General features: G+C 49.7%; 1 protein-coding gene across 1 annotated transcript; it reads left to right on the forward strand.

The window, feature by feature from the left end:
- Positions 1-216: 216 nt before the first annotated feature.
- Positions 217-13,842, forward strand: LOC137884480 (voltage-dependent T-type calcium channel subunit alpha-1H-like; the record flags this gene model as incomplete). The annotated part of the gene is made up of 17 exons (XM_068726259.1): positions 217-285; positions 384-568; positions 689-815; positions 1,269-1,394; positions 1,626-1,715; positions 2,212-2,425; positions 5,098-5,249; positions 5,662-5,771; positions 5,983-6,116; positions 6,336-6,406; positions 7,476-7,554; positions 8,616-8,737; positions 10,051-10,209; positions 10,321-10,461; positions 10,566-10,728; positions 12,143-12,300; positions 12,398-13,842. Coding segments are annotated over 17 exons (3,483 nt in total), but the record flags the coding sequence as incomplete, so codon positions are not given.
- Between the last annotated feature and the right edge of the window lie 320 nt (positions 13,843-14,162).

Genomic DNA, 14,162 nt, shown 5'->3' on the forward strand with positions numbered 1-14,162 from the left:
CCGATAACTCCGCTGTAGCTGCGTGTGCCTATTAAGCGCTGATCTTTGCGATTTGGACTGTTTCTATGCTCATTTGCATAAAGAAAAAAAAGGGGGCGGATTTTGCGCCAAAAAGCACAGGAGCGCTGAGATGCTAATTTGCGTTTGCGGCAAAAAGTCCCGACATTTTGCACTCTGCACTGCGTGTCTTTACATTAATCTCACTCTCCTCTGCAGGAGCGAGTGTTTCTGAGTGTGTCCAACTACGTGTTCACTGTGATCTTCCTGGCAGAGATGGCCATCAAGGTAAACGCCGCCGTTTCTGTCTCCATCGGTGTGGCGAACGGGTGTCGTTTGTACTAGGCGACGAGATAACGTGATGTTTTAATTACGGTTTCTCCAAGGTTGTAGCTCTCGGTTTCTGCTTCGGGAAGCAGACCTACCTCCAGTCCAGCTGGAACGTTCTGGACGGTTTGCTGGTGTTTGTCTCCCTGGTCGATATTCTGGTCTCTCTGGCTTACACCGGCGGAAACCGGATCCTGGGCATCCTCCGAGTCCTGCGCCTGCTGCGAACGCTACGCCCGCTGAGGTACACGGCGTAGGCGCGCGCGCGTGTGTGTGTGTGTGTGTAAGCAAGCTTCCCATCAGTGGCTGCTGGACTACCCGTGCCGGTACTGACAAAACTTCCGTCCGTATTTGTGTTTCCCAGGGTGATCAGCCGAGCTCCGGGATTGAAGCTGGTCGTGGAGACGCTCATCACCTCCCTCAGACCCATCGGGAACATTGTCCTGATCTGCTGCGCCTTCTTCATCGTCTTCGGCATCTTGGGGGTTCAGGTAAGTGACGGCACAGAGCTAGGTGGAGGTGCACTGACGACGCCGCTTTCTCTGAGCTCGAGGACAGCTTAAATGTCACTGTTGTTGAGCAGCTGGATGTGTGATTGTGGCTTGAGGGGGGGATTTGGAAGTGTCTTTGAATATCTAATAGGCAGTTGTTCCTTAAAGAGTGTGTTTTGAAAAGAATGACAATTGGGTTAAATGTGAAAAAGGACAACAGGACCCCCCGGGGCCCAGCTTTTAGCCGAGCCGAAAAAACCCCTCTCCGATAACAATGAGCTCTATGAAATGTCCTTTTTTTATTGCTGCCGTTAATAGTTGGATGTTTAAAAAGCTGCGAGCTCCGGTTTAATTGAGATAATGTGTGAATGGCAAATAGCCCCGCAGACTTCTTTCTCTCTTTCTCTCTCTCTCTCTCTCTCTCTCACCGTCTCTCTTTATCTCACCGTCTAGCTGTTCAAAGGGAAGTTCTACCACTGTGAAGGTCTGGACATGAAGAACATCACCAACAAGTCGGACTGCCAGCAGGCCAACTACCGCTGGATACGCAGGAAGTACAACTTTGACAACCTGATTCAGGTGTGGATTAATAGACTGAGGGGAAAACAAACTAAATGAACTAAATAAAAACTGCCAGAAGTCTTCTTTTTTATTGCATCCTGCAGTGGAACGGTATACACGTAGTACTCAACACTGGATACATGCATCTTCTAGGGGAGGAGAACTCCCATGCTAACGTTGCACAAGATGCTGTGTCAGCACTGAGACATCCTTGTGTTTTTGACTTCCCTCTCTGCGTCTCCCATCCAGGCTCTGATGTCGTTGTTTGTGCTGTCCTGTAAGGACGGCTGGGTCAACATCATGTACGACGGGCTGGACGCAGTGGGAGTGGACCAACAGGTGACGATTCACTCACTCAGCAGAACCGGCGTCAAACATCTCACGTTCAGTTGTAATGTGTAGCAAATGCAATAAAAGCCAAATAGCAAACCGTAGGTCTTATTCTACCCAGTGGAAGCTTTGACGAGTGCAAATACCGGCGTTAAAAAAACACTTTGGGCTTTAAAGCAAAGAGACAGAGTTTGGATTTCCTTAAAAAAAAAAAAAAGTGCAATGTGCGGAAATAGTGGAGTCTTCATCCGCCCCTTCAGATGATAAGAAATCTGCTCTTTCGCTCGTTTGGGTGCATCATCAGAAAAGGGGCAAAGGTCACAAACAAGCTAGCTGTCTCATTGGTTTACGCTCTGAAAGTTTCGGTATCGACCAATGTCAGAGTTGGAGTGGCGTTGAGCTCGGCGTGGTATTTGTGTCCCAGTCGATAGTCAAAGAGAGAAACACTGCTATCACTATTGTAAAGCGCCATCTTCTTCACCTCTTCCTCTTCCTCTTCCCTCAGCCTGTGAGGAACCACAACCCCTGGATGCTGCTCTACTTCATCTCCTTCCTGCTCATCGTCAGCTTCTTCGTCCTCAACATGTTCGTCGGCGTCGTGGTGGAGAACTTCCACAAGTGCCGGCAGGACCAGGAGGAGGAGGAGGCCCGCTTGCGGGAAGAGAAGAGGCTCAAAATGATAGAGAAAAAGCGCAGGAGTAAGGAGAATGGTGGAGCTGGTCGGTAGTCTATTTTTCTGAGCACTGCCTGCTTTCAGAGCCTGAACCCCCCCCCCCCCCCCAAAAAAAAAGAAAAGAAAAAAAAAAGAGAATGACAGAGAGAGAGAAAACAGGGAGATGTGTTCAGACTCCATGTAAGGAAGTCTGAAAGACCGGCTAGCTCACGCAAACAGTGATCGATCACTGGCAGAAGGCGTCGGCTACTCGAGTCTGATGCATGTAAGTGCATGAATGCAGCCCCCCCACCCCCCAACATCGCATGCAAAACTTTGGAAACCGGGCCAACCTAACTGGACATTTGTATTAATTTATCTAAAAATGAGTACGCTCACTCTTTAATCGATCAAACTGCGGCATCGACGCAGTATTCGCTCGTCTCATTTCTAAAACGATGAATTGAATGCTTTTTAAAGTCTATTGCCGATTGTAACGAGAAGAATTAACTCATGCGAAGCCCGAATCGAGGTTGCTGCTTTCCTCCATGTTGTCTCCGGAAAATTTTGCTTGCAAAATTTTTGATCAGTGAAACGCCATTTTCCTCCGGGGTGCACGTTCAAACCCCCCCCGACCCCGCGGCGTCTCTCGACACGGACGGCAGAAGGACATTTCCTGTAAACAACGCTTTGACTGGCAGACTCAGAAACATAGCAGGCTGCTATACCTGCAAATATAAAGAAGAAGAAGAAGAAATAAGCTGTTAGAAGATCTTATGTTTGTTATAGACGGAGGGTTGTTGGTGACAGCTTGTAGGAAACAAAATGCTCACACTACAAAGTGTCTTTTCATAAGGACTTCTTCTTTTAATGTGGTAATATGTTGAGCTTAGAGGCACCTTTGATTTCTTTTATTGGCTACAAACTCTAAATTATAACCGACTACATGTTATTGCATTGGTGACGTGTCTCACTGGTCTAAAACTGTTTACGGTCCAGACGAAAGAAGGAGAAGATAAAAAAAGTTTTAGACTCTTGAGAATAGGGGTTTAAAAAATGACTGTAGTGGTGACATTGAAGAGCAGAGAGGCGTCCGGTGTACGTTCAACACCACAGGCGTGTTCTACAACTTCTAAGTTCTGAAACGACGTTGGACGGGCCGATTTGAATCAGTTAAAGAACACACCGGTAGACACTGAGCGCTCGCTGATAGTGTTGTTGAACGTAACCTGCGCAGCCCCTCTCAACCATTACCCTTTACATCAAAGGCATGTCAGCATGCAGTAGACAGACAGGGCATGGTGGACTTTGTGAGAGGGGGGGTGGGGGGGCATCAACATGCACGTACCGCATATACAATCATCGGTCGTCATATGTGGACATGTGAGTGCACAGTCTTGTCAAAAAAACAACAAGGGTTTCTGGGGCTTAAAGAGCAGTTCTGTCCACCTCGTGAGTTCACGATAGAAGTCCGCTTGCTGTTCGAAGGCGAGAGACACGTATCAGGAAAGTACAGTCAGGGTTTTAATGGAGGCGTCCCATTTAATGTAGGTCAGGACACATAGCGGAGACCTCTGTGCCCTGACGGGAACGTCATCATCAACAGAGGCAGTGAATCTCGCCATAATGCTCCCGTTAAAGGAGCACTCCTGAAATATGTTGCTGCCGCTTTAGTCCGGTTCAGGGGTAGCTCAGGGGTCTGTATGAAGACTGGTAGAAGACAAGATCACTTGAAGGGGTAGCTTCAAGTGATCTTGTATGGTATTTTTCTCCATGTTTTTGTGTCTAACTGACAAATGGGGGGACGACAATTTCTGAAAGTGGTCCAGTATTGTGCGAGAGCTCACGGGCTGTGGTGTAAACCAACGGGGGAGCGCGTTCATTTACGTCCATTTATGCTTGTTTTGCTGTTAATTTAGACGATTTCGGCAAAAGTGGACGAGGTCTTCGAACTCGATCGGCCGCCCGCCACAAATGTATTTGAGGTGGAGTAAACGGCGGAAGAACGCTGGAAATAGCGGGGGGGGGGGGACCCGTCGCTGCCTGATATTCAGACAGTGAGGCGCAGAAAGGAGCAAAAAAATAAGCGAGCACTTTTATTGGTCGTAACGTCACGTCGACATTGTGTAATTGCCCTTGCAGCTTGTTTCCTTGTAGCTCGTTTCCTTGTTCCTTGTTCCAGTTACAGCGTTCTCCCTCAATACTGACCAAATTTAAAAAAAATACTTGTCCCCATTAGTTATTTTCACACGAAAACATGCGGAAAAAAGATAGGAAAAAAGATAGGAAAAAAGATAGGAAAAAAGCGTCGCGACAGGTGACTGCAGTTTATTATCAACACGTGATACATTTAAATCCCGTTTTTTCAAATTCTAAAATGAATATCGTAGCTTAGCTGTGACTCTCATGTCCTCTCTTCCGTGATCATGTCATGCGGGCAGTGATGTGCACGGACCGTGTGAGGGGCCTGGGCAGATGGGAAACAGGGACCCCACCACAGTCGGGACTCAATAGAGAAGTAAACGTCAGCAAATGCCGTTGAGGACCAAGCAAGTCTTGATAGAATAAGAGTGTGAGAAGAGAACATTGTGGTGGTTCCCCATCCTTGGCCCCCCCCTGCACCTCCCAGTGCACACCACTGGACACAGTGTACTATTGCCATCGCTCACAGTTCTGCTCTAACCCGTCCGTGTTCTGATGTTGGTTCATGTGTGTGTGTGTGTGTTTGTTGTGCTCCAGAGGCCAAGCAGAGGCCTTACTACGCGGACTACTCCCCCCTGCGTCTGTCCATCCACAGGCTGTGCACCAGCCACTACCTGGACCTCTTCATCACCTTCATCATCTGCATCAACGTCTTCACCATGAGCATCGAGCACTACAATCAGCCACAGGTAACGTTTACCAGCGAGCTACCGGGAGGGACCGAATGCGAGCAATTTTTTTTGGCAAGATTCCAAAAATACCCTCACTCATATTTGGTTAAACAACGGTTGTTTGTGTTCGGAGAGATGCCGCCATCTTCCCGAGGAGCTGTTGCTCTTCTGGAGTCTCGTCGGGGGTTTATTCCTACAAAACATCCTCCAACTTGATTTTTTAATTTGCCCTCGGGCAGCAATAGAACATCCAAACATTAATTTTTATTATTTCCACTCAAAGTAAAAGCTGTTGATTTTTTTAATTAGAGATTATAAATAATTGAGTGTCGCCACTGAAATTGAAAAAGCATCTAATATATGAGAGATCAACTAATTATCTGTGTGTGTGTGTGTGTGTGTGTGTGTGTGTGTGTGTGTGTGTGTCCAGTATTTAGTGGAGGTTCTGAAGTACTGTAACTACGTGTTTACCTGCATCTTCGTCGTCGAGGCCCTGCTCAAACTTTCGGCTTTCGGCATACAACGGTTCTTCAAAGACAGGTAACGCGGTGACATCTGGTCCTCATTGCCATTTCATATTTGTCAGTGTTTCCTAATTGCGACGCATGCGGTGTGAAATAGTACCTCCTGCTCCACGAGTACATCCACAGCCTCCTCACGCCGTACTTTAGTGGCCTCTTGTTCTCGGTACAGTTGAAGGGGATTGTGGGTAATGCTCGGTAAATGACTCTTTTTTTGTGTGTGTGTTCAGGTGGAATCAGCTGGATATAGCTATAGTGGCGCTGTCCATCATGGGCATCACCCTGGAGGAGCTGAAAATGAGCGCGGCGCTGCCCATAAATCCAACCATCATCAGAATCATGAGAGTCCTCAGAATAGCACGAGGTAGAAACACACACACACACACACACACACTCTCTGTTTATCTTGTATACAATTACATGTTGCGAAGCACTTTTCTGTCAGCGTTCGGAGGCAATAAGTCACAGACGCCTCCTGGCTTCCACAAATAAGTGCAAACCTTCGCGTCGCACGAGTGTCGTGCCGTGAAATTTGTAAATTTTGCAGCAAAATGAAGTTGCTCCCGTGTGTGTCTCTCTGCAGTGCTGAAGCTTCTGAAGATGGCCACGGGGATGCGGTCTCTGCTGGATACCGTCATGCAGGCGCTGCCGCAGGTAGACGCCGACTCTGCGCGTGCGGGGGGCGGGGGGGGGGCTCTGCTTTCGTTGTTTGTTTGTTTTTTGGAATATGGGGCAAATATGAAAGTTTTTGTTCGGGAATAGAGAGCCCTCTGAAACATTTAAGCTTTTTTGATGAATAATTGACTCGAGTCACATCCGTCCACATTACAACATGTTTATTCTGACTCTAGAAATGTCTCTCCTTCCCCTACAACTGAACTCAGCAGTCCATTTTCTCTTTTTTTTTTATGAAATATGCATTCTAATAGATGCCAAACACATAAACAAAATGGTAATAAAGTACCAGTATTGTGTCTTATGGGCTCAGATCTGTCAGGAGTGGATGGTGCAGATGAACAACATATTTTAAAGGATTGTCCCTGGATGTTTGCGGGACTATCTGAGGTCTCTCTTTCTCCCGGCACATTTCTGAGAGGTCAAAACAGCAGCTTGCCCCCCGAAAGATCGCGATGCGCGTGACGGACTCCGTTATTCTGCATTTGTTCTAAATGTCAAGGGGTACAGATGTAACCACCGGGGGGGGCGCGGGGCGCGGGGCGGACACAAGTACAGCTTAGTGGAGGTAAATGTAATCACAGGAAGTGCATGTAGTTCACAGGGTTTGCCCGAGAAGTCGTTCATGATTACTGTTTGTTTATAGCGTCGCCGGATTGAGGAGAAAGCTGCTCTCAATAACTGCTGATTGATAGAAAAAAAGGCTTTCTGTGATTTCTTCTTATTTTTTTTTTACGCTGTAGTTTATCCATGTAGTCCTTCTGTGTGAAAAACACACATTCAGGTGTTATGTAAATGCAGGTTTTCGTTAATGTTTTGCTAATGTGTGTCGCCCCCAGTATTTGCAGTAATGTCTCGAACAGCAAAAAGGTCCATTTAGGTGCAGGACATTTTTTTGTAAACGGTATTATTCCCATTCATGTAGCATCGTTTACAATAATCCCAATCGATCCTAATGTCTCCTGTTCCGTGCGGCGTTAAACGAGCCGGATTCACACTGGGGTTTGGTTTGAGGGGCCGTTTAAAACGTGCGCTTTTTCGTTTCCAGGTGGGAAACCTCGGCCTCCTCTTCATGCTGCTCTTCTTCATCTACGCTGCACTGGGAGTGGAGCTCTTTGGCAAACTGGGTCAGTCACACACTCCTGGCAAAAACACACACACACGCACACACACACACACACACACACACACACACACACACACACAGCACGGTCTTCAGGCTTCAGCAGAAAAGGATTTTTAAATCCAGTCATTACTACCTCAGTCACGACTTACAGCAACATTTTACGTCGCCCGAACTGTCTGCGTTGAATCCTCGCTCCCCCCCACCCTCTCTCTCTCCCCTCCACTCTCACATCAGAGACCTGCTCTCTAACAAGAAAACATCACATTTGCATGATCCCATTTATTTACGTACCGCTCCCTCAAATAGGCCGGCTCCATCCAACTCAGCAACGTGTGAGGGAAGAGGATTAGCAAAGAGGCATTCTGGGAGGACAGAATGGAAACAAGTTGGTGATGAAGAGGTCGCTCTCTTCCGCTCGATGCGATTGGAATGCTCAAGGATGTCTGTCCCTCCCCCCCCCCCCCCTGTTTTTGGAGAGTTAAAAACCCTCTCTCCGTTTTTTCTTTTTGCTGTGTTTTTGTTTTTTTTGTCAAGCCACTGACAAAAGCTCCTGGATGTGTCGAAACGCCCCCCCCCCCCCCCCTCGTTCTGTGCCTCGTTTTTAAAATCCTGTTTTTCGGGGCTTAAAAAAAGCTGCGGGAGTGAATCATATTGTGTTGCAGCAGTTTTGGTGGAGAATATTCCAGTGCGGTGTTTCTTTACAGTAGGTTCTTTCGCTGCCTCCTCACTTGGACATTTTTACACTGCAGGAAGTTCACACTGATGACCTCGTTACATTGAAAACGCACCTCATTCCTGCTTTTTTTTTTATATTTCCCATGAAACGTTACCAATAACTTTAAAGAAATCTAGTACAGGCCTCCACTCGTTTGAGCTTTTTGGTGGTTGGTGTGAGAGAGCCGGTCCGTCAGATCGACCCTGACACCGATGGAGACGTTTGTGGGTTCAGTCGTCGGCAGCAGGACTTCCTTAGCGGGAGCGCTGACAACCGTGCGAATCGTTCGCACGTCTGCCGCGCGATGCGTGTTCATAACGTCCGTCCGTGTTTTGTGTGTCGACCAGAGTGCACTGAACACAACCCGTGTGAGGGTCTGAGTCGTCACGCCACCTTTGAGAACTTTGGGATGGCCTTCCTCACGCTGTTTCGAGTGTCCACAGGAGACAACTGGAACGGGATCATGAAAGTATGAACACTCACACACACACACACACACACACACACACACACACGTATATATATGTGATGACTAGATTATCCCATGACCTCCAAAACCAATTATGAAACAATAAAGTGGCTTAGAGCCGAGCAATGTCAACACTCTCACATCTTGAGTTTTACTCTATTACAGAAACGTTGTACTGATGCAATCATAAAAAATCGAGTTAGTAATCGACTTCAAAAACATTTTCGACATTTTCTTTTAAATTCTCATTACATCCTGACACGAATGAAATGCTCTGACTAAAAGAGAAGACTAGAGTCCGGTACCAAGTGACTGTCACAGTGACTGAAATGAACCCGTCCAGTCATTTTATTTGACCCGAATGCAGTGATTGGACGGGCTACCTGCCTTCCTGTACGCATTACTCGTCATCGGAGTCCTCCACAAGCTGCTAGCGGGACAGCTGTGAGCGCTAACAACAGCCGTATTCACTGTTTACGTTCATTATGATATTTTTTTTTTTGGGGGGGGGGGGGGAGGAGCTGTTTAGGAGGGAGGCCTGGAGGGGACGGGCTGACACAACTCACCAGTCAGTGCCACGCAAGTTTAACCTGTAGCTCCTTATTTAACCTCCCAACATCCATCCACTTGTTGTTCCTGTCTATACAATTACATTTATCTGTAGAGCCCAAAATGTAAAAACCACAAATTTTCCTTCAGAGGGCTTTTTACGGCATCCTCTGTCCCAGGACCCTCACATCGAAACATGAAAAAACTCCCCCCCCCCCCCTCCCCCCCCAAAAAAAAGGGAAGAACCCTTTCATTCTAGGAGGAGACAAACGGTAGATGTAAAGTAATGCTGCCTTAATTAATGCCACATCGCCGATGTGATGTTTACCTGTTGACCTGGAATCACCCTCAAGTGTGAACCGCTGGCGTGTCATGCAGGATAGAAGTTCTTCATTCATTCATTATGTGCAGATTAAACACACACACATATATATATATATATATATATATATATATATATATATATATATATATGTGTGTGTGTGAACGGAGCTGTTTTCCGGTTATTGTCAGGCCGGTTGTACGCGTGCCGACCTGCTTCTGCATACAGCAAAGTGTTGCGGCGCGTAGACGTGTGGGTACGGAAAGTACCAGCAGCTGTTAAATCCCACTCACACTTAAGATTCTTCCAAATTTCTAATTCTCTCCTACAGAACCAACAGTTAATAAGATGTCAAAAGCGTTGTGATACGGCACATCCACCTGTAATAACTGCTGCTGTGTGTGTGTGTGTGTGTGTGAATCTGTCTCTCGTCTCATTTAAGGACACGTTGAGGGAGTGTCATCCATTAGAGCGCCACTGCCTCCCCTACCTGCCCCTGGTCTCTCCGATCTACTTTGTCACTTTTGTGCTCATGGCCCAGTTTGTGCTGGTCAACGTGGTCGTGGCGGTTTTGATGAAACATCTGGAGGAAAGCAACAAGGTACGGCAACCGGTTCACGGCTTAGGACTCGTACCTGAGACGGCGTCCGAGTAGCTTAACGCGTGTTAGCGTCCCGTCTCGGTAAGTGAAAAGTGCACTCTGCTCCTGCAGGAGGCGAAAGAGGACGCGGAGATGGATGCGGAGATCGCCTTGGAGATGGCGATGGAGAGGGAACGCAAACTAAGCACAACTTCGAACAACAGTTCGGTGGGAGGAACCTACGTTGGGCCGTGTCCACATTCACCCGGACAGGTAGGAAGGACGCAGCCTTACTCGTCCGGGAGACTTGACCCGCGAGAACACCAAAGACGCTTGGTCTGATTGCTGGACTCCGTGGTCTCTGTCTCCCCCCGCAGGAGGAGGAGGTGCAGTGCGGCGACCTGCTGTCGTCGAGGAAGATGTCCGTATCCAGGATGCACTCTCTGCCTAACGACAGCTACATGTTCCGGCCCGTGCGGCCCGCCAGCGCCCCCTACCCTTTGGAGGAGGTGGAGCTCAGTCCCCAGCACCAGCATTCAGGTAACGCATCTCACGTCGTCTGCTGAGGATTTAGAATATCTGTGTGTGTGTGTGTGTGTGTGTGTGTGTGTGTGTGTGTGTGTGTGTGTGTGTTTAACAGACACTGATGCTAAACATATTCCATAAACTTCACATGGACTAGGATTGTTCCATGATACATGATGTTATGTGAAAGAATATAGAAGTACTTTGTAATGTGGTAATCCTTTTTTTTTTGTGTACATTTTGTAAAACAGTAGAGGGACCAGATGTTTGGCTAAGTTAGAGCTACATCTGGCTGATGCTATAATTTCATTTTTGTATGGACTCTTGGGTCCCCCAGCACTTTAAAGCCCAAACCCAGAATATTTTATGTTATTTCTTAGCCCTGCTAAATTGGGGAAAATTGCTAACAAAATGAAGATATTCCCTTTAATCGTGTCGCCAGTCCAGTTTGCAGTTCTGCTTTGTGTTCACGCTGTAAAAGATGTCGACAGACACACACACACACACACACACACACACACACACACAGAGATGCTGAGAACACGACTCTGACGAGCCACTGTTTTATCTGCAGTCAGATTCTAACGGCTCGTTGTGGCCCGGGCTGCGGACAGACCCGGCTCTGTCCAAAGGTACCGACCGCAGCGGATGAGCTGATCTCACGTGAACCTCTGCAAAAGCTTCACGCCGGCTCATTCTGCTCGGCCGACAAAACACTTCGAGGAGAATGACGGCTCACTTCGCGGTCGAGCTGCAAAGTCACAGAACTACATCTGTCAAAAACAAACCAAACAAACTGGATCATCACAGCTGTTTGGGTTTATTTATTCTATTGTTAGCTTTTTTTTTTGAAGCTTAAACTGGCTTTACGGCTCGACCCGGAAGAACCGACTGAAAGTGAACTCGTTTCAGATCCGTGCTGCGATGGTTTTGAAGCCGTTTTACTGTGACAGCGTCTGAACTCTCAGGTTCTTTTAGACCCTGTGGGTGCAGAGCGCCTCAGACCCCGGTTACACAACCTCACAGCTGTGGTGAGAGTCACCTACCTGGACGTGATCGAGGGCTCTCTGACGTCTACTGTAACCAGGATCTAATGCAGATTATTACATCCATACTTCATTTTATTATTTATCATTATGATTTTTCACTTTATTTTGTCAGCAGATTTGTAAATGAATAGAAACCAAAAAACATTTATTTGCATTTTATTTGCTGAAATCCAAATATTCTTTCAAAATAAAGTGTAATCCTCGCCCAAAATATGATCATTTTTAATTGTAATAAGAATCAGTCAGTGTGTCGTTTGCCGTAATCTGCATGTGGTCTCTGCAACAATGCATGCGTTTGCGTTGAGAGTGTGTGTGTGTGTGTGTGTGTGTGTGTGTGTGTGCGCGCTTTACGCTGATCCGATCGCACTTCCCCCCCTCAGGCTCGGTGACGTCGGTCCGCTCGCAGCCGTGCGAGAGCCGCGCTCTGCTCCGGGTTCCGGACGTCTCCCCCGTTCACCCTCGGCAACCTCCCCCCCTCACCCTGCCCCGCATCGCCCCGCCCACGCCCAGCCCCTCGCCGCGGGCCCTGCGCAGACCGGTGAGAGACCCCCCCCCCCCCCCCTGTTTCTACAGTGATGATGTCATTATTATTATTATGACTTATTGATGGAACGTTGTTTTTTTTCATGTTGCAGGTGCCAGCTAAATTGGATTCGGTGGAGTCCCAGGGTTGCGAGAAACAGGGGAGGCCCAACTCTGTCCATCTGCCTCCCCTCTCCCCTCACACCTCCTCCCCATCTCCCCTGCCTCCTCCTCCCCCCTCCTCCCCCTCAGCCTTCCCTATCCCACCACCCTCCCCTTCCGCCTTCCCTCCCCCCTCTCCTTCCTCTCTGCACCCGCTGCTGTCCTCCCCGTCTTCCCTCCCTCCTCCGCCGTCTTCCCCCGCGCTTCTCCTCCCTCCGCCTCCCTCCCCGCGTCTCCCCCTGCGCCCCGCCAGCCTCCGGAGGCCTCGGCCGCCCTCTGCCGTGTCCCTCTGCGACCCGGCGGATGAGGAGGTGTACCACATCACCTGCTCCGCCCGCCACAGGTGGAAGGAGGAGGAGGGAGGCGGGCAGGAGGGCAGAGGGAAGGCCGGACGCAGCCACTCCCTCTCCCCCTACACCACCCCGCTGTCTCTCAACTCCAACGCCACCTCCTCCCCTCCTCCTCCTCCTCCTCCTCCCCCGCTGCCGCCCTCCTCCTCGAGGAGCGCGCTCAGTCTGCTTGGGGCGGGGCCGACGGGCCGTGACTTCAGGAAGGACGTGAGCGTCGACAACCACGCCTTCCCGGACGAACCGCCGTCACTGTCCGCCGGTTACTCTGACGACCAGCGGCGCCACTCAATCGAGGTTTGCCTCCCGCAGCCCGTCATCGCCGGCGACGACCAAGACTTTGCGCGTCAGGCCCACCGGTCGGAGAAAGGCGGTCAGGCGTTTCCTGTGAGGGTGCAGTCGGTCGGCGGCGGCCACAGAAAGAAGAAGATGAGTCCTCCTTGTATTTCCATCCACCCGCCCAGCGAGAGGGAACACCCCCACACAGCCTCTCCCCCCAACCTGTCCGACTGCAGCATGCTGCTGAGACGCCGGACGCCGTCCTACGACCTGAGCCCCGCAGACTCACAGACGCGCACGCAGACGCACTCCCCGCTGCACACGCCGCTCACGCCCACGCACGCGCCGCTGCAGGCGCACTCGCCGACGAGCACGCCGACGCCCTCGCCGGCGTCCACCCCGGCGCGCGCGCGGCCGTACACGCCCACGCTCCCACACGTCCCGATCAGCCCGAACATCTTCATCCAGCCGCATGCACCTCTCGTCCCGAGGCCTTTCTCGCAGACGCACTCCCTCTCCCCCGCTGCGAGGCACCCCTCGCTCGCGGGGGAGTACATCCCCCTCCCCCAGTTCACCTTCGACCAACCGCAGTCCAGGTTCATGAGCGGCCTGTCGGACGCCGACGCGGCCACCTGCTCTTCTCCCTTCGACAACAGGCTGGGAAGCGGCGCAGGGTTCAGTGCAAAGAATCGGAGGACCGCCCAGTGAACATCGGGCCTTCAGGAAGTGAATGAATTTGGTCCTAAATCTCTGAAGTCGAGGGGGGGGGGGGGGGGGCTTGACCTCAGCAGAGATTGGTGCTGGGGAGAAAATGAGAGGAAGAAGTTTACCGGGAGAAGGATCCGTTGTTGTTTTTGAGCACTGAAAAGACGTGACTTGTTCTTTTCGCAGAGACGCCGGTACAGTCCCGCCCTAGAATAAGAGACGGTGGATCCATCTTCCTAAACCCAGCTCGAAGGACAGCAGATCCACCGAGGCTGTACCAGTCTAACAGTACCCACTGTACATGGTGTGTTTTGGGACTAATACTGATAACACGCCGGGACTAAAGCCACCTAACTCCGTAGCCAAAGTTTTTAGTTTTTGACAC

This window comes from Cebidichthys violaceus, unplaced genomic scaffold, assembly GCF_023349555.1.
Source record: "Cebidichthys violaceus isolate CVI_PGR_0920_01 unplaced genomic scaffold, fCebVio1.0.p SCAF_388, whole genome shotgun sequence".
Lineage (NCBI taxonomy): Eukaryota > Metazoa > Chordata > Actinopteri > Perciformes > Stichaeidae > Cebidichthys > Cebidichthys violaceus.